Source organism: Tiliqua scincoides, chromosome 3, assembly GCF_035046505.1.
Source record: "Tiliqua scincoides isolate rTilSci1 chromosome 3, rTilSci1.hap2, whole genome shotgun sequence".
In the NCBI taxonomy this organism is placed as follows: Eukaryota; Metazoa; Chordata; class Lepidosauria; order Squamata; family Scincidae; genus Tiliqua; species Tiliqua scincoides.
In genome coordinates, this window is record NC_089823.1 from 136971711 (window position 1) to 136992041 (window position 20331).

At 42.7% G+C, this 20331-nt stretch overlaps 1 protein-coding gene across 6 annotated transcripts in view; it reads right to left on the bottom strand.

Annotated features, from left to right (window-relative positions):
• Window positions 1-20331, bottom strand: part of KCNMA1 (potassium calcium-activated channel subfamily M alpha 1) — a 619222-nt gene that overhangs the window by 431514 nt on the left and 167377 nt on the right. For all 6 annotated transcript variants that reach the window (XM_066621009.1, XM_066621008.1, XM_066621007.1 and 3 more), the window contains exon 2: window positions 15870-16034. In XM_066621009.1, coding sequence (XP_066477106.1) covers window positions 15870-16034 — 165 coding nt within the window. The remainder of the gene's footprint in view (window positions 1-15869; window positions 16035-20331) is intronic.

Sequence of the window (20331 nt, forward strand, 5' to 3'; positions counted from 1 at the left end):
GCCAGGGAGGAAGATAAGTACCATTTGCATTGGTTTAATCTGATTTGCTTCTTAATGGATGTGTGGTTTGCTAAAGTCAAGAGCTCTCCATTTCCTTTTATGTGCTCCTTACACTTACAGCCCCTGCAAAACTGAAGTACAGAAGCATTAGGGAGGAACCAAGATAATCAAACCTAGAACAGCTCATTGTCAAATATTTGGACACGGGAACACTCTGGCTCAATGGAGTAAATACAGTATGTAACAATTAACAAAGTGTTGCTAACTTCAAGGTCAGAGCACAGTGTGCTTCTCTCACACTGCATGACAAGGCTGCAGAGCCTCCAGGGGAAGCCATCTGTGAGGTTTTGCAAACATCCTTATTTGTACAATAGAAAGCAACAGTTTAGGCCATTCTATACCCTTTTTTACTGCCAATCTGAAAACAAGAACAACTAGGAAAAGATTTTACTATATCATTCCAATTTAAAAAGAACCAAAATGAGCCTTGTATCAAGATAGTTTTCTTTTCCCTCTCACACAACACCAGAACCAGGGGACAGCCACTAAAATTGAGTGTTGGGAGGGTTAGGACAGACAAAAGAAAATATTTTCTTTACTCAGCATGTGGTTGGTCTGTGGAACTCCTTGCCACAGGATGTGCTGATAGTGTCTAGCCTAGTTGCCTTTAAAAGAGGATTGGACATTTTTCTAGAAGAAAAGTCCATCTCAGGTTACAAGCCATGATGGGTATGTGCAACCTCCTGGTTTTAGAAGTAGGCTACCTTAGAATGCCAGGGAGGGGCAACAGGATGCAGGTCTCTTGTTGTCTTGTGTGTTCCCCGATGCATCTGGTGGGCCACTGTGAGGTACAGGAAGCTGGACTAGGTGGGCCTTTGGCCTGATCCAGTGTGGCTCTTCTTATGTTCTGAGCTATTGGACTATCCAGTCTGTTTTTCTCCATGGGTGCTTCTGGCAATACAAAATGTACTTTCTATGAAGTTTAGGAGGATAACATACAGCCTTTTACCTGAGTGGCCTCAAAGCTGCTCCTTTTCCCATAGGAACTGCTTTGGACAACATGACTGATTTGCACTACTTTAGGGGAAATGCCAGCACTTTTAAGACATGCGCAGTCCTTAACCCATTCCCCATCCTCAACTCAAAATATATTTGCATGCCTGGCAACCAACCCACCTAAGAAAGAGGGCAAAGAGATCAGATAAAGGTAGGCATTGGCTTAATGTCTGCTTGCGTCACAAAGGCACTGCTTTGCCTCCTGCTGTTGGCTTGCCAAGTGACCCTGGTAGACATCCGATCAACACATGTATGGTGATGAGAGTAAAGAAGTGTTGCAGTAGGGACAGGGGCAAGGAGCTGGAAACAGAGTAGAAAACCAGGTAGGAAGGGATGCAGCCTCATGCCCGCCACCTGATGGCATCCCACGTATATAACTAGTGATGCATCCCACATATATAACAATAATGACTAGTGACACGTATGCCATGTTATGCTGAATGTACTGTCCACTCCCTCAACATAGCGTACATTGTAACAAGTATGAAATAGTACACCATGAAAGAGTGACCACCTCAGAGAGAACTGGCCCTAAGATTCAAGCAGAGAATGAAACAAAAAGCCACTAATACTTTACATGAGAGGCAGAGTTGTTAAGACACATTATGGGACGCTTGTATATTACTATTTCAACTTATTTTCCCAGATATTCTATTGAGGATTGCCTCCAAAAATGTTTTTCTACAGGTGGTCCACTGGTACATATACAGACTACATGTATTTGTCAAAAAAAACTTCTTTTTAAAATGAATAGTTCAGTGTTTACCATTCTAGGGCAGTCACTGACCCTGCATCATCAGTCATTCCAGGTTTTGTATTCTTTAGCCTTTTTTCCATTTTAAAGCTATTTGCAGTAATTTATATGAGAAGCTACAGGTTCTTCCCTTTTCTCTTCTCTTTCATTCTCTCACAAAGAATAACACACAGCCAATGAAATAATATTCTATACCTGTGAATAGGTTTTTTTTTAAGTGTGTGCTGCTCTTGATTTTCATCAGATTGGATTTTTAGTAATCAAAGCCTTGTTGCTGACTACACATCTCACATGTATTGAACTAATTGATTACTGATATATTGTCATTGCTGTAGTTTTTCACTCTGGAATGTATTTAATACTACACTGAGTTTCTAATTATTAAATAATGCAAACAAGTTATTTTTACCGTCATTACTGTTGTTTCACTATTGTCCTTGTTGAAGATGACATATACATCAAACATTTTAAATTAAATTGCAATACAGACAAGTATTTCTTCTCTGAAAGTCAATCATAACATGTTGTCCAAGTCTCACAATTATGAAACTGTTTTCTTAAACCAGTGGTTCTCAAACTTTTAGCACTGGAACCCAATTTTTAGAATGAGAATCTGTCAGGACCCACTGAAAGTGATGTCATGACCAGAAATGACATCATTGAGCAGGACAATTTTTAACAATTCTAGGTTGCAATTCTACCCACACTTACGAGGCATAAGTCCCATTGACTATCATTGTTAAAAGCATATACATAGCAGCCTGTTAAAAATACAGATCTGTAACATTTCCCCAAATGCAGTCACATACCATGGTAGCATCAAGTCTATTAAAAATAAAATATTGAAATGAATGGGGTCCCACCTAGTGGGCCCTGACCCACAGTTTAAAAAAAACAATTGCATTCCTGAATAACATTTTTCAGAGGTGACTGCTTCAATTCATATCATATGTTAAACCCACATTTTAAATCTGTAATGGACGGAGCAATGAAGTATTTGTTCTGATCTACTGTATTTTCTCTTTTGCAGCTCTGATTGCTAGACCCTTCATTTGAATTCCAGATGCTCTACTTGGAAGAGTAAAGTGATCAAGGTCAGAAGTCTGTGATCATACTGTGACCAAGGTCAGAAGCCATCAGTTTTTCTTAGACCCAGAACCCATCTTTTCTCCCATTCTACAACATGGGACCTATTTTTAATTGTTTTACTGTAAATGCTTGCCTCCCTTCTCTCTAGGGTGACTGTCAGCAAAGGAAGACAGGGCCTCTCCTGTACCTTTAATGACTGTCCAGTTTGTCAAATAGGGTGATAAAAAGCCACACCTGCAGAAATATTTTCTTCTATACAACTATGAAAGATAAAGAGGTTTCTGTTTTAAAAGCTCTTCAAGGAAACAATGGCAGTACAACTTACCGTATGACAGGGTGAGCCCCACTTGTGGCCTTAAACCCCACTTGTTCCCTTAAAACTACAGGGTCTATTAAAGCTTAAGTGGGAAGGTGACAGCAGTCATATAGACATACAAAAAACTTCCAAATACCCCAGTTGATATACTGCAATGAATTTCAGATAATTTATTGAACTACAGCACTGAGCTTAGTAGCTTTTAACATTTAAAAAAGTACCAAATGGTGATTAAAAAATTATAAATGCATCAAATCTATGACTGAATGGATAAAGTAGCAAAGACTTTTATTTCATGCAGTGGTTGAGTTTATATAATGCTGTTCTTATTGGTTGGTGGGGACAGTGGAAGAAGGAGGTGCTATATGAGTTTCTTGGGGATTCCTTCCGCTGCTGGTACATTTGGGGTCTGTGGGGGTACAATGTGCCATGGGGGGGAGTGCAGGGCTTTGCCCCAAGTTCCTCAAGTAATCAAGTAATCTATTTAAAATAGGCTGCATCAAAGAGCCTTGATGGATTAAAGGTTCATCTAATTCAGTATTCTCCATCAGTGGATAACCAGATGCTTTTTGGGAAGTCCACAAAGACGATATTAAGAATATGCAATACCTGTGGCAGTCATGCGCTCCAAAACATCATTTGAGAATGTAGGACTCAACAATTTCAGCAACAAACAGAAATAAAATCATGAATGAAATAGTATCATTTTGTGATCTGGACTCTAGAGGGAGTCATTCGCTACAGATATTGCAGTGGTAATGGAGATTTCCTAGAGAAAAGTTATTCTTCTATTTTTGAATTACCATTGCAATAAAAAGAATTTTTTTATTAAAAAAAAGAAAGATTCAGATCTGATTCTTCTGCTTCTGCCATAGCTTCATTCAAATATTCTCACAGCTACTTTTCTAGGTAGCATATTTTTAAACTGATTGAAATAGAGCTTGGTCTTTTTGCAACAATCATTTTCTTGTTTGAATACTTACCACACTGTTGTTCTATGGAAGAAGATTAGCCATGCACTCATTTACAGCTATTGGGTGCATGGCTAATCTTCCTCCACAGAACAACATTAACCTACTAGTGAGGACAGCACACGATTAATGCTGGGTCCTATCAGTGGCGTCACTAGGATTCGTGTCATCCGTCACCCCATGCAGTGGGCGGGGCAACACCCCAGGTGGTGAGCGTGGTGATGTACCATCGCCCCGCCCCCACTGGTTTTTTGGCTGTACCTTTTGATGCGGTGACAGTGGGTGACACGAATCCTAGTGACAGATCTTTCAATGCGGTTTGTTTCATTGCATTCTGCAAGAACTTACGCATTGATTGATATATAACATGATGGTATTATTCCTCCAGACTCTGATTTTAGTGATTTTGAAAATCTGTAGGGTCACACACACACACACACACACACACACCCGTGTCAACTTACTAACACCTTATTGCAGCAGTTCTCATACTTTTAGCACCGGGACGCACTTTTTAGAATGATAATCTGTCCAGTACCAACTGGAAGTGATGTCATGGCCAGAAGTGACATCATCAAGCAAATTAAAATAAATAATTATAAATAGTTAAATTAAAATAAAAGAAATAATTAAATAAGGGGGAGCCAGCCCTGTTCCACCAAGTGAGTTTTCTCTGTAGTCTGCCTGAAATAACCCCCCTCCCAAAGAATCAATGAGATTTCCAGCCCTCCCCAGTGCCCAGTTTAAAGTCCTTCTATTTCAAGCACATCAATACAAAGACCCACCTGGCTTTACAAGTCTGAGAGCCCAATCCTATGCCTGTCTACTCAGAAGTAAGTCCCATTAGAGTCAATAGGGCTTACTCCCAGGAAAGTGGGGATAGGAGTCCAGCCTCAGAGCCCAATTCTATGCATGTCTACTCAGAAGTAAGTCCTGTTAGAGTCAGTGGGGCTTACTCCCAGGAAAGTGTGGGTAGGATTGGGCTGTGAGGGAAACTGCAAAATAGAAAACATTCCCCTTATCAGTTCAAGCCTCTTTGTTGGTCCTTTCTAGTGGAGAGGGAGGCTACCTTCTGGGGCTTTTGTTGTGCTTGATCTGGTCGCACATTCTGGCCTCCATCCTCCCACGTTCAGAGCAGATGGAATAGCTCGGCTCAGCTTGCCAGCTGCTTCAAGGTCGCACGGTGCCGGTGGCCTCGAACTGGCGACCTTGTGGATGTTATCTTCAGGCCAATGCTCTACCCTCTAGACCAGACCTCCTGCCCAGACTAGCAGGGCTCTTCTTATGTTCTTATAGTCCAACGTGATGTCACAAACAGAACCACACCCCACAGCAAGGAGTGGCAAGAACACATTTCCCTTGGTTACTGTGTCAACAGATGTGAACTGCTGATAGAACAACTGCACAGTCAACATAAGGTTCAGCATTGCTGGGCAGCTGCTCAGCACCTGGGACCCTCGAAAGGATCCAATGCTCTTTTCTGAGACCACTTCTGTGTCCAAAGTCTTCATCTGGTAATGATGGTGAAGGAACTATCCCCCCCCCCCCCCACTGACAGGCAGGTACCTGAAAACTGGAGCAGGCCCTGAGGAGTTCCATAAATCATCCATTATGACAGAGTTCTTCAACCCTTTTCATGCCTCAACCACAATAAATAAAGGAGACTGGGGACCCACCACCAAACCTGCCCCCTTTCAGGATCTGATACGCCCACCACCACCCATTTCCCCTACTTCTGGAGTCTTCACAACAACCCTGTGTGGTAGCAGCCCAAGCAGGGCCAGCCTTAGGACAAGACAGAGAGAAGAGACTGTACAGGATTATAACAAGAACTTAATTTTGATAAGGCAGTTCCACTACTGGATTGGATCCAAGCTGCCTCCTGCAAAGGCTGAGAAAATTTGCTGCAACCCCCCTCCCATGAGGCTTTGCAACCTCACTGGGGTCACAACCCACAGGTTGAGGAACACTACACTATGACATACAGAAATTATATCATGTGAATGAATAAGTGAAGATGATTAATAGAGGGGGTTGATAGAACCATACTGCTTTCTTCTGGCATCATATCTCCATTTCACAACTTCACAACACACCACCACGAAACGACAGCAGTGAATCACTGTATGATTCATGATACTTTATTTATTTACATTTTTATTACTTTTTTTAAAACAGAAGACACTGTTTGGAAATTGTCAGATCCTGGTATTAGCTGAATGTGAGTCAGACATATCAAACTTCTGGTGGTACCATTAAAATTTGGGACAGATGGCAACACTTAAAGCCCAGTGCACTGTGGTTTTCATTTCTAAAATGAAACCAGAAATGAGGTATCCAAAAATAATGTGCCACGAATACCTTTGTACTTCCTTGTCTCAAGAGTTATGCTTGCCAATATACACAAAAAAGGATTTCCACAAATGAACCATGGGTTTGGCAATGATATCAGTATAGAAGCAAATGAGAGGGGGAGGGGGAAAACAGAGAGAGAGGGTGGATTAAGGGAAGCTGCAGTTACCATAGAAACCAATGAGACCAACTCAACACTGTACTTTGTAGCATCATCACTCCGTGGCTGATGAACCCCAATGGGAAGCATTGTTCCTGTCCCTATGGAAACCTAGGAAATAGCCCACACTGTAGGCACAGGAGATTATAGCAAACTGGAGCACACGTCTTCAGTTTGGCAGCGAGCAATCTCTTCTATGGAGAGTTACTGCAGGTTAACACATAGTGAGAAAAGCACATAAATGCTGCAGATCAATAGCAGAACCAAGCCAACAAAAGGTGCTCAGTCCATGAATTCAAAATAAGAAAGGAGGAAGTGTTTGCAAGCAGATTAACACATGTGAACACCTAGGAAGTGAATTCATTATTGCACCTAATCCCCATGGCAACCCACGACAAGGTTTAACACTCCTGAAATAACTGCTCAACAAATTAATGTTACTGATACACATCAATACAATTTGATAATTAGCTCAAACCTTTTCTTTTCCTTGGGTTGCATTTTTTCACCTGTTCCTTAGGAGCTCTGAACTAGTGGGACAACTCACAGCAAATGTTGCACCAGTTCTGCAGACCCAGTACTGGTGTGCTTGACCAGGACTACATCTTTCTGAATTCCTCAAATGGTTCTGTAGCATCACCACCAGGAGATTCCCTCTCAGAATAAATAGCATGTGTTGGCTGGGGGGGGGGGGGGATGATCAGGACTGCAGGGAAGGAAAGAGGAAAATGGCTAAAGCCCTCCTCCACTGTACTACGTCACTGATTCTGACGGCCGTCATTGTGACTGCTGTTCCCCACCCCCATCCCAGCTCAAAATAAGCAAACATCAAGTGTGTCAGAGCCAATGATATAATTAATGTAATGCATGGTTTGGCCAAAGAGTGCAGCTAAGAGTTATTATACCCATACTGTGGGATAGGCATAGGCCATTAATACAGGTGTGCACCACTTAACAACAGGATATGTTCTCCAATTCCAGTTGTTATGCAATTAGGTCATTAAGTGAACATTCAGTCCAATCTACTGCCTTTGTTGTGTAAACACCTACCAAACACTAGCTGGCTGCACAGGCTACTGGAGCCTCTTCTTTTCATTAAGAGCCTCTCTGTTGCGTAAACAGACACTCTGCTGCAGGCTATGAGAGATGTGATTGCTTCATTAAGAGCATCTTTGTGGTGCTTTGACCACCATCATATATGCGGTTCATCATTAAGTGGGCAGTTGTTAAGCTGTGCACACCTGTATTATCCTCATATTGCAAGTGTGTGGGCAAAGCAGAGTATGAGAGTTGTTTCTCACCAACCTCTGCGAGGGGACCACTGTGAGATAAGAAAGCTGACTAGATGGGTCTCTGGCCTGACCCAGTGGGGTTCTTCGTGTGTTCTTACTTTAGTGGTATCCAGCAGTCTAGCCATTTGTTTGCAGACCCACTGCGCTCTTGCCACTCTGTCAGAGATCTGTGGAGATCTCAATTTAACCAGAAGTTGTTGTGGGGAGAAGTGTTCCTCTGGTCTTCCAATCTCTATGACTGTCTGTACGATTCTCTTAAGCCCTGTGATACCCGTCTCGGACCAGCAGTCTATAAGGACCTTCTCTCCCCACATCAACCTCTCTGCACCCCGTGGTCATTATTAGAGGTTTTGGTTCAAGTCCCACCACTATCTAAGGCACGACTGGTTGGGACATTGAAAGGATTTGCCTGGAGTCTCCAGGAATCAGCACTGATCTCCAGGTCGTGACTGAAAGCAATCATGGAGATTTTAACAGGGCCTTCAGGAATGACAAAAGCTACATTGTGTCCGGAAAAATATATCCAGGAATACCTTCAGTCAGAGTTGGTAACCCAAGTAGAGAGGCAGGCCCATTTCAGTGGCAGTATCCCAATTATTGAACTCCTTCCCTTGTAAAACCATTGTTTGAATCTGTGAGAAAGGTGGGGTATAAATACTGCAAAAAGCAAACAAAACTAAGCCGACCCCCTCACTGCCTGCTTTTAAGTTAAGCCCTTTTCATGTTGATTGACCATTCCATGAGTTGCTTCAGCTGTTTGCTCCTTTTCTGTTGGGTTAACTGTGCTCTGTTCACTGTTTCTGCACTGGTCATTAGTGTTGTTTCAATTGTTCTGTTTAACTGGTTTTGAAAGTGTTTTACAGGGAATATTTTCCTGCCTTGGTAACCCCTTCAGTGGGAATGAAAAGTGAACTAAAAAATAAACTGACTCTCTGCTATACAAAAGAGACTGCTCCTTGCTGCTGCCTTTGGTTGCCTGTATTGATTACCCTCAGCTCCAGGTCAGTCCTGTTAGGCCTGACCCCAACCAAATCTCTGCTAAGTCAGAACAAGATGCCTTGCAACAACTGTACAGGATTTCACTACATCCATCCAGATTTTCTCCTGGGAGTATCAGATGACACTGTTTCTGATCAATCTCTCTAAGACTTGTTTTGTAAGAGATGCAGCACCGTGGCTCAGGCCAGTAAGCCTGCTTGTTTTGGCAGGAAGGATGTCTGTTTCATATGCAACATGTGCACATTTCTGCAGTTTGTCCGAAAAAAAACAAGCACAAGGTAGGATGTTCTAACGGAGCCAGGGCAAAACAACAGCTCCATGTTCGCTACACAGTACTTCTTCAAACTGCAGTGTGTAGCACAATGTGCTACAAGGCTTTGAAAAAGAACAAGGAGTGCGCTACTGATTCATTAGATACATTGACAGTTGCTCTGCTAGCTTCTGTAAGAGCGTAGCCACATGTTATACATGTTAGTTACATACACAACATGTTAGTTGCAAGCACAGGAGCCAAATGACAGCCAGATTCTGGCTGCTGAGAATTTTAAGGCTATCCCAGAGACAGGCTCAGAAAACTGGAGATGATCAGAAGCCCCAGCCTGTCTTTTTTCTTCATTTCTGTTTATCGTATCTCTACTTTGCAGATAATTGGATGATCAACTAGTGAAAATTATCTACAAAATAACAGATCAGCATAGACAAGCTACACACAGAGAAAGGTGGCTACGGCATTGATGTCCCCCTCCAGCTTTCTTTGCCCGTCTCCAAGGAACTTCAAGAATTCCCAAGTTAGGGTTTGACTGCATAGAAGAGTGTTACATGTAACCAGGATCTGAAAACTGAACCACTTCTATAGGAGTGTAGAATCTCCCACAGGTATGGAGGGACACAGGAACCTGCCCCCTCAGGAGGTTCTACTCAAGCAGCTGTCAGGCATGTGTTTAAGATGGTGCTGCCCATACCAGGGAACCTTCAGAAGAGCAGCTTGAAGGTTCATATTGGTTCAACCCTTTTTTCCTGTTACTGTCTCTGCTGCTGTTCCTGCTTCAGCGAGAAAATGTTTACTGACACAAAATTGTTCCCACTGCAATGATACTGCAAACACCACAAAAACTGGGTAGGTCATTCAGCTTATGGTCAGACAAGTAAAAAAGGTTTCTCTGGGTAAGTTGGTAAAAAAAAAAGTTTATGTAACATCTCCTGGGCCATTTGGTTGCCCCTCCCACCGCTGCATGCAGCACATGCTCAGTGGTACTGCACGTTCTGGCTGGAGGAGGATAGGATTGGGCTGTTAGCTGGGGTAGTAGACCCCCTGGTGTCCCTCAGAGTCAGCTTTGAGCAGATTCCACCATAATTCTTACCTAATATGTTTCAAGGTTTTCCTCTGCACTTTCAGTGAACTGAAATGAAGTTCAAAGATTTGCTTTAGCCATACCTTTTTTGACACCATACAGGCCTCAGAAAATACCCAATGTCAATAATTGACTGAATTGTCTTACATAAACCAAACAAAACACGCACACATAAAACAAATATATATATATCTGTTCTAGTCATCAAATTATAAAAAACATCTAAAAATGTTGTTTTCTTCCAAGTGTATCATTTTGGAAGGATTAATTTAGAACTGAATTAGCTTTCACAAACTGTTCCTGGTTTTGACAGCTGCCCAGGCAAAGGATGTCACACCTTAAATAATTTTCACACATTTGCTTGCTAACAAGTTTTCTAATTTCTGAAATGTGGAAATGACAGAGATGAGGGTTGAGTGGATCTCCCCCATTTTGCTTCATTCTTGTGCCATAGGCTGGTTCTGCCCCACATTCTGATCCAACTACCTTCTGGATTAACTTAGAACATTTTCAAAATTAATTTTGAAACTGGTGAAGATGCAGTTTGCTGCAGTTTTCCACTTGTGACCTTTTTCGTCTAACAGCTTAACAATGCACATGAGCACAAAGGTACACTGATTAAAACATTGTGTAAAATGGGGTTACAATTGCACCAAGATCCCTTTTGCTTTGTGTTTTAATGAAAGCACATATGCAGTCACGTGCATCTGTAGTTTGGATGAAAACTGAGACTGAAGACTATGACAAACTGCATGTGTACAGCAGTCTGAGCAATGTCTAAAAATCAAAAACCGAAGCACAAGAATCATGAAGGCAATAGTACAAGCAGAATTAAGCCACTTGAAACCCCCAAATCTAAGGATACATTCAGATGACTATTTCAAAACCGTCCTCAGAAGACATCCTGCCTAGAAATAAAGGTCATGCAGAACATTCCCTTTCCATTAATACTGGGGAGTAGGAAGCAGGACTTTGCCTGCTGGTCATGTGCCCTGAGGGCTACTGTATGCGCACTGGTTCCTACCATACAAATGCTGGATGTGCAGCTGTTGGGAGTAAGGTCAGCTGGCATATTGGGGTATGGTGAGAAGACACCCCCCCCCCAATACTTGCTCAGTACACACATGGGAGGAAAAGGACAAGACAACTGCACACTTTTATAGGGTTAAAAGAGTTCTGCCACACAGCTTACAATATGAAAAGTAATGAAAAATGTATGAGGAGTTTACAGTGCTTCTCTGAGTAAAAATAATCTCATTAATTAAACAATGGAAGAAAATTTAATCCTCTAGTACCAAAAATAGGGTTAATTTCACTTGACTATCACTGTGTCCAGAGATGTCCACTGTCAGGTCTGATCTATATTTTATTTATGCTCCTCTTTCCATCTTGTCATTATTCACTGTCTTGTACATTTTCAATTTTAGATTATTAGATCAATCTCTAGATTACTAGCTGCTTATTTTTTTTTTTTTTTTTTTACTGCTTGTATTATACACAGACACTACAAGTTTCTCGTCTACTGGATCAAAACTGTCTTAAATAAACACATTTGCAGTTGCACATTTTAAGCATGCTTGCAACTTAAGGATTCTACAAAAGCAGTCCTACCAGGTGTGTAATATGCCACCATTACACATTCCTGGTGCATCTGATAGGACCAGAGAACATGTTATGACTGCCAACAGATGTCCTGCTGATTGAACAAATGTTCCCATACCTTGAGGAGGCCTCTGTGACTGCCTCCCCACCACAGGATGCAGCTCACACCCCACTGGCACAGCTGCACTGGCAATGAAAAATTGGATAGGATTGGGCCCTTACTGAACTATGGCCCTGGAATATCTTGCAAAGAAATGACTAACCAGATAAGAGTGCAAAAAGAGAAATGTAGAGGTGGGGACAGTAACATTACACCTGGTTTAACACTGCACCTTGCTAACTTTTCTTCCTTGCTTAGCAAACAAATCCAGGCTGCAGTTACACAATAGCTTGCTATTTGTGTTTTGTGAACACTTCAAACCAAAAATCAATTGCTACTTTTTCTTTCCCTGTAGCACAAGTGTTAAGTGAACCACTTCCTAAAGGTTATTTAATAGTGAATGATTTTGATTTAAACTGTGGCCTACAGTATGAAAAGATACTTTAATTTCTTTATCTGTCAGTCCAGCTGATCTAATTTTGATCAGCAACTGACCTACAAAAAGCCATAATCTTTTACTCAATAATATAGAAATTTCTGCTGTGGGCTTGGGGGCAAAATAGTTAAACATTTCAGGAATATGCTGTGCTAAGTCACTAAGAACAAGGGGCTAAATATCTTTAAAAGATTTTCAATAACTATGCCCTCAGTTTCAGTTGGAATTTATTCGGAAGATCGAAAGCACATAAAAATCACTGGCAGAAATGGCTGCAGAGAGATTGAGGTGGATACAAAATACTGAAGACAGATTGCACTCCTAAATCCGTGGTAAAATGAATAGCAGTAGAAACATTTCATACCGCCATAAGCAAAGCTGAAAGAGTAAACTAAATAACAGCCCAACCCTAACCTGCACTTTAACAGGCAGACCAGCTGGACAGCCCCATATCCAGTTTGGGGTTGGGGCTGGCTGCTGTGCAACAAGGAGCGAGGGGAATTAATTCTTCTTACCCTGTGTCACACAGCAGCCACCCCAATGGGGCTACTCATATCTTCACCAGCAAAATCACTGACAAAAATCCAGAAGCCCCGTGTAAGGCCAACCTGACCGGGGACGGAGTTTGGATCTGGGTGAAATGCCAGAGGCTGGTCCTACCCACATCCCCTCCCCAAGCCAATTCACAGGGTTGGAACTGGCTGCGACTTAGCCTGGGGTAAGCGGAATTAATTACCCTTACCCCAGTCAATGCAACAGCAGCCCCAATGGGGCTACTCGGATCTGGGCCACTTAAAGAGGTGGGGCAGATATGAGCAGCCCGGTGCTGCACCAGGTTGTCTGGGACGGGGGTTAGGATCCGACAAGTCCCAGATCCCGGCTTCACCCCCCCTCCTGGGCCTGGCTCATCCGCTGCCCACCCTCCCCCTACCCTGGAAAGCCCAAGCTTTGTCCTTCCTCCACCCTCCCCAGAAACCTGTGCCGGTCTGAGTTATCCAGTGTGAACTCATGAGTCCTGGGACTTGCTCCAGTGCACATCTTTGCGCCTGCCTTCCCAACTCACAAGGAGGCACAAACATGCTTACAATGCAAGGGACTTGCACTGGCCCAAAGAGCACTTAGGATTGTATTCTAAGAGAGATACTGAGCTAAGGGAGATATCAAGGGACATGATGTTAAAGACCTCTCCCCAGGTCTCTAGTGTTCCTGCTGCTGTCGCTGTTCTTATTGATGTGCGGTGAGCCTAAGGGATATTAATCCCTTTCAGGAAGCCTGGATAGAATTGGGGTGGTTTCTAGAGGCAAGGTTTCTCCACATACTGGTCAGGTGAAATGCAAATCCTTACTCTTTTTTTGGTGACGGGTCAGCTGCAACAGATGGAAGACTTGATGTTAAAGCCTCTGTTCAACCGCTGGCATTCCTGCTGCAACTGTGGATGTCCTTCAGGAACTGTGACAAACTCAGAGAAAATGGCCCCCACTCCAGGAAGTTTCTTGCCAGGCAATGCCAGTTTTCACTGTCACTCAGGGGTGTGGCTTCTTCTTATCTGAGCCAGATGGAATGCGGCTTCTATAAGACCATGCCATCTGCATAGCAACTAAACTTATACCGATATTGGCACAACTCACTTCCTTGTATCTTATTATAGCATCTTATAGATGAGGCAAATGGGTCCGTGATTGTAGAAAACAATATGAAATCACAGCAATTTTTGTGGAGGAAAAAAAAAAAAGATAAAAACTGCTGAGGCCCATTTTAATAAGCCCCTTTCATGCTACAAAAACTCTGGATTCAAAACGAACAAAACAGTCTCTAAACCTCAGTTAAATCCAGGTAATTAACCCCAATTACCCTGTTGGCTACAACATGTTGAAGGACACAGTCATTTTCCACTGATCCTAAGTAAATGCATACTGCATTACAACTAACATCACTGCCACAGGATCTACATGCAAAACACATCTGAACCAAGAGGAATTCTTCCCCCCTCAAAGGGAAAAGGCTCAGGATGAAGCTGTACAAAATTTCATATTTCAAACTTCTCGGATAAAATTGTTGATATTTTTTATTTCTTACTGAACATAAACAGCCCACCTGAATTCATAGCTTTATAAGAGCCACTCTCATAGTCAATATTCTAGTTTAAGGAATCTGAATTAGATATGGCTTTCCTGTTCTTTGGGAAAACCAGTTGTGCTCACTATGAAAACGCTCACAGTTTTGCAACTGCAATATAACTAAGGGCGCAATCCTCTCTTGCACTGAAACAGGCAAGCCAGGAGGCTTGCACTGTATCGTGCGAGAGATAAGTTTGCAAAGTGGCTCAGCCAAAGGTGAGGGAAAACTCTTCCCCTTACCCCTGGGTAAAAAACCACTGCAGCCACTATGGGCCTCCTCAGACTAGCACCATCTCAGGAGGTGCCAGAAATCCAAGGACAGCGGAGCAGCTTAGAGTCACTCTGTGCTGCTCGGGAACAGGGGTTGGGATCCAGCATAACAGCCAGAGCCAAGCCCCGCCTCCTACTTCCCTCCTGCCTGCCCCAGGACCGCTGACCACCCACCCCAGAATGCCTCCCTCCTGCCTCCTCCCTGCCCACCCCAAAGCCTTGCGTTGGCTGAACTCGACCCAAGACTCAACCCGCAAGCTGCCCTGGACGCTGGATTCAGCCTCTGTGTGCCAGCACACCTTCGTGTGCTGGCACGGTTTGCTCCCGAGGAAGCACAAACATTCTTTATGGCACATTTGCAACCCTCCTAGGCTTGCGCAAGAGACTTACACCAGCCTAACTCAGTGTTAGGATTGCACTATAAGAGGCATATAGGCAAAATTATACCTAAGAGTTGCTGTGCCTGAACATGAGTGCAAAATTACAACTACAACTCTGAATAACAAATTGCTATGGAAATAAAAAGTTAATTTTCACCTAAAGTTATTGATCAAAACAAATTAATTTTCTGTGGAATAGAAATAAATCTTCTATTTCGAAGTTTTGAATGCAGACATTTGTTTAGCAAGATTCAGTAGAAGCAGATCCTCGGAAAACAAGCACAAAATCTGGCACCCTGAACCTAACCATGATTGCTTCAAAGTCAAATCCCATTTATTTTATCGGAAGTCAATTCCAAATAAATACAGTTAAGACTAAGTGGATCCACGTGCCAATATTTTTGCCTCATGACTATAAAGCCATCAAATGGCAACCTGGTTGACTGACAGTTCTATATATTTACTGCCCCCCATGAAGCCATTTTCTGCATGCGTTAGCAAGCAGTCATCAACAGAAGAAATGTCTGTCCATGGAACAAGTGATTGTCCACCACCCTCTTAGCAGGAGTATCATTTGAAATCCCCCTTAGGAAAAGCAATGAAACAAGAATGGGAAAACTCACAAGAACTCTGCCAGTTAAGGTCTGGGCCGAAATCATCACCCCTGCCCAGTCTTTAACAGAGGTCATCCAGCCCACTTCTGCTGCCACCGTTTCCTCTTTCTCTTGTGGGGGTTTCAGGTCACCATCTGCCTGGGTCTCTGCAGGCTCACTTATCTTCTGGGCCTCCTATAAAAATGGAGAAAGATTAAAAGTTAGAATGGCTGCGGTCAACAGTAACAGAGTACCAGTAAATATAACAGAGTTATTACCACAGCACACACACTGAGTTGAAGAATAATCCCTTTCTACCGAATGGAAGTACAGCCTACTTTCTGGTAGACAACCTAAGGAAAACCTTCACATAAGCGACTATTGGACAGCAAACCTCAGAAATCCTGTACCAGGATATTCCAGGACACTCAGGCTCCCACCCTTTTGATAGCTCTATCATAACCAAAATTTCTACTTACTCCTTCCCCAAAAGCCCTTTCCTCTCAAAGCCATGCTGTGACACTGCATGGCACTATGCAAACTTAAGAACAGTGTGCTTTCAGAAATGAGCTCCAGCCATATTACGCAGCATAATGGTGCATCCATGGATGTGGTTTGAGAGAAATAAGAATGGAGTTTGGGGTAATATATGGTGGCCCCCAGCTTAAAAATTCCCTTGGCTGGATGGCTGGCAGAAGAGATTGTTATTTTCCTTTTGCAGGTTCTGTGCCCAATGTGCATACAATAGTGAGTGGTATTTTTTAAAAAAGATTGCTGGAGAGACTCTGTAGGTATTTTTGACACCACAGATGCCAGCTTCCTTTCTCAATTCACATGCACAGCATAGCTGGCACCTGGAATGGCTGTAATGAAAGCAGCCACATATTTGTGTAGCGTTGTATGCAAACCTGAATGCAAAATATGTACGTGGATAAAATGAACCTAAAATTAACACACGGTGAATGTGACTATTAGTCATGTAACATTTTAATTATGATTTCTAGAATTAGTTTTCCAAGGAAGCTCAACTGGGCAGTGTGTGGAGAAAAGAGCCTGAAACATCAAACAGGCATGAACTGCAGAGCTGACAATCTTTCAGCAAGCTGCTGGGTTGTCAAGGAGCCACTCATGAAAAGGGGACTGTGTGATTAATCAGAGGAACTCCTCTCTGTCTGTAGGCACTGGCCCTTACTGACTCACCAGAAGGAGAAAAGAAGAAGTACATTAAAAAGGAGCATTTAATTGTCCCAAACTGATGGGTGAGTCACTGCTGGCTGTTGCCATTCACAGTCAGCACTGTGTAGCAGTACATCTATGAGAAATTTTGTGCTCCTACTAAAGTTCAGTCTGCTTCAGTCATGGCTGGTGCAGGCAAGTCAGAATGCCGCAATCCAAGACTTGACTGGTTAGTTCAGATCGACATATGACACTCAGCCTCTGCCCATTCCATTTTATCCTTCATTACCTTCTTAGAGTTGCCAGAACACAATTCTGCAACAGAAGCCACAACTGAGAAAATCTTCCCTGCGCAATTCTTTCTGGGTGCCTAGACTATAAACCTAACAAATTCATGTCCCCTTGGCTCCCTTGCTCACAGATTCCAATCCTCTAAACCTCCCTTTTCTGTTCCTTCCTGGCACTAATGCACAACACCTCCTGTTCCTAGGCCCTATGTGAGGTTTTTGCCCCAGTCCTACTTTGTCCTTGACTCTTCCTGTGTTCCATGGCATATCCCCATCTTCATTTTCTTAGATTCATGCTTTTCAGTCCACTGCCTACATCGTTGACCTTCCTCTAGCTAACCCATCTCTTGGTCAGTCTCTTTAGGAGCCCTGCCCTCCATGCATAGTTTGCATACCATCCTAATCTGAAATGCTGTGAGCTCCATTTCTCATTATCAACCTTTTGCTTCAGTATTCTACCTTGTTTACCCTTTTCCTTAACTCTCCACCTCTTCTGGTTTCTCAGTCTAATGCCTACTTGGCACCCTTTCTTCAATCATCTTGTCTCTGAACATCCTGACCATTAACTTTTTCTACCACCTGGAACCCTTAACACTCTGCCTGAAAAAGTGATCCTTGTCAGGCTTTTATCTCAGTCAAATAGACTTTCCCTTCTCTCAAAGAAACTGGAGAGCAAACACTCTTTATTCACTGAAATGGTTGGCAACCTTCAGTCTCGAAAGACTATGGTATAAGCCTACAGCACCTGGTATTCCCAGGCGGTCTCCTGTCCAAGTACTAACCAGGCCTGACCCGGCGTAGCTTCTGAGATCAGATGAGATCAGGCATGTGCAGGGCAACAGCAACTGGAATATTTGCAAATAACTGTATTCCATGCCATCCCATCTGCTTAGACAATCAGTGTCATAGGCCTCGCAACCAGACACATTACAACATAGACCAGTGGTTCTCAAATCTTTAGCACCGAGACCCACTTTTAAGAATGAGAATCTGTCGGGACCCACCGGAAGTGATGTCATGATCGGAGGTGAAATCATCAAGCAGGAAAATTTTTAACAATCCTAGGCTGCAATCCTACCCACACTTACCCAGGAGTAAGTCCCATTGACTAACCTTGTTAAAAACATATACAGAGTAGCCTGTTAAATGTTACAGATCTGTAACATTTCCTAAAATGCAGTCACATGCCATGGTCGCATCAAGTCTAAAGTATTAAAAATAAAATATAGAAATGAATGGGAACCCATCTGAAATTGGCTCATGACCCACCTGGTGGGCCCCAACTCATAGTTTGAAAAACACTGATATAGACTGACCACATTAATCTGGATGAAACCAACTTATTTGAAAACACATTCATACCCTGAATTTCTTAGTTCCTATAGTAGCAACTGTTACCCTGCACATGCCTGATCTTGTCTTATCTCGGAAGCTAAGCAGGGTCAGGCCTGGTTAGTACTTGGATGGGAGACCAACTGGGAATACCGGGTGCTGTAGGCTTATACCATAGTCTTTCGAGACTGAAGGTTGCCAACCAGAATTTCATAAATGTAACCTTGCTGGCAAAACGGCTGTGTTACATTTGTTACTGTATGTTTAAACTGTTATTTGATATCCTTGATAGAAATCTTCATGGCCCCTCTGCCCTTGCTGATTTCCCCAAAGGATCCAGATTTCATTTCGCCAGATGAATTTCAGAGTCTGGCACTGCAAAGCCAAAGCTTCATGAATTATGCCCTTTCACAGAGAGGTTCTTAACCTCTTTAGCACTTCAAGGGGTCTGTGAATGAGGTGCAAAAAATGTGTGTGTGAGGCAACAGCGTCACTGGGGTTTGTGCCACCCAGTGCAGGAGGCCAGTGCATCACCCCTATAACAGACCTCCTTCCATGTAGTGGGCAGGGAAATGCCTCAGGTGGTGGATATGGTGATATACCACTGCCCTACCTCGCTGGCTTTCTGGCTATAATTTTTGATATAATAGAAATAATCCAACACATTCTGCATGAAATTACGCATCAATTGATATATAACGTTATGGTATTATTTGAAATACCAAGATTTTAAAAATTTTGACCAGTAGCGGCATCACCCTCCTGTGTGGCCACTGTGGGACCCAGTGCTGCCTGCACCCCCTAGCGATGCCAATGGTATGAGGAACGAGGTGCAAAAAATGTGTTTATGTGTACTTTTCTGGGGAAGGAGTCCACAGATTTCTTTAAATTTTCAAAGATGTCTGTGACCCCCCCCCCCAAAAAAAGGTTAAGAACCCTGCTTCACACTAAAACCATGTTGTACATTGTCAAAATTTGCTGAATTCTTAATTTCCCACTTTGGGATTGCAGATTTTTTAAGACATTTGTATTGTAGATTCTAGATACATGTCATCACAAGTTTTGACTTCACAATTTAAATATTCACTCAGTTGGAATCTTCTTCAAATGCATGCAAAATCCAAAATAAGTACCCAGAATGTGAAACACACAAGACAGACAGTGACTTAGAGTCCAATCCTACGCATATCTACTCAGAATTAAGTCCCATTATAGTCAAGAGGGCTTACTCCCAGATAAGTGTGGATAGGATTGCAGCCTTGAACACACATTTGCTGCCCTGAAGTCAAATACCATGGAATATAGGGAATGTGTGCCCAAAGCACCTTCACCACACTTTGGAATATCTGTCCATTATCACGCTTCATTTCAAAACACGAATGGCTATAACCAGAGAATGGAACTACAGCTATCATACCACCATCTCCTCTATTGCAAAGAAATGTTTGAACCTCACAGCATAAATGACATGTGACTTAGATGAGAACTCTGTACCCTCTGAGCAAACAACTGGGGAAAAGACAGAAGTCATTTTTCCTTTTCCTTTTCAATTTTGTATCAAATAGTGATATGATGAATCAGACGTTCTGTACACAACATTCATGAGTGACACATCCCACAAAAATGCACCCATTGATTTGAAGCAAAAGCTGTATTTGAATCAATAGCAATTCCTTAGGGACTAATTTATTTCTAGA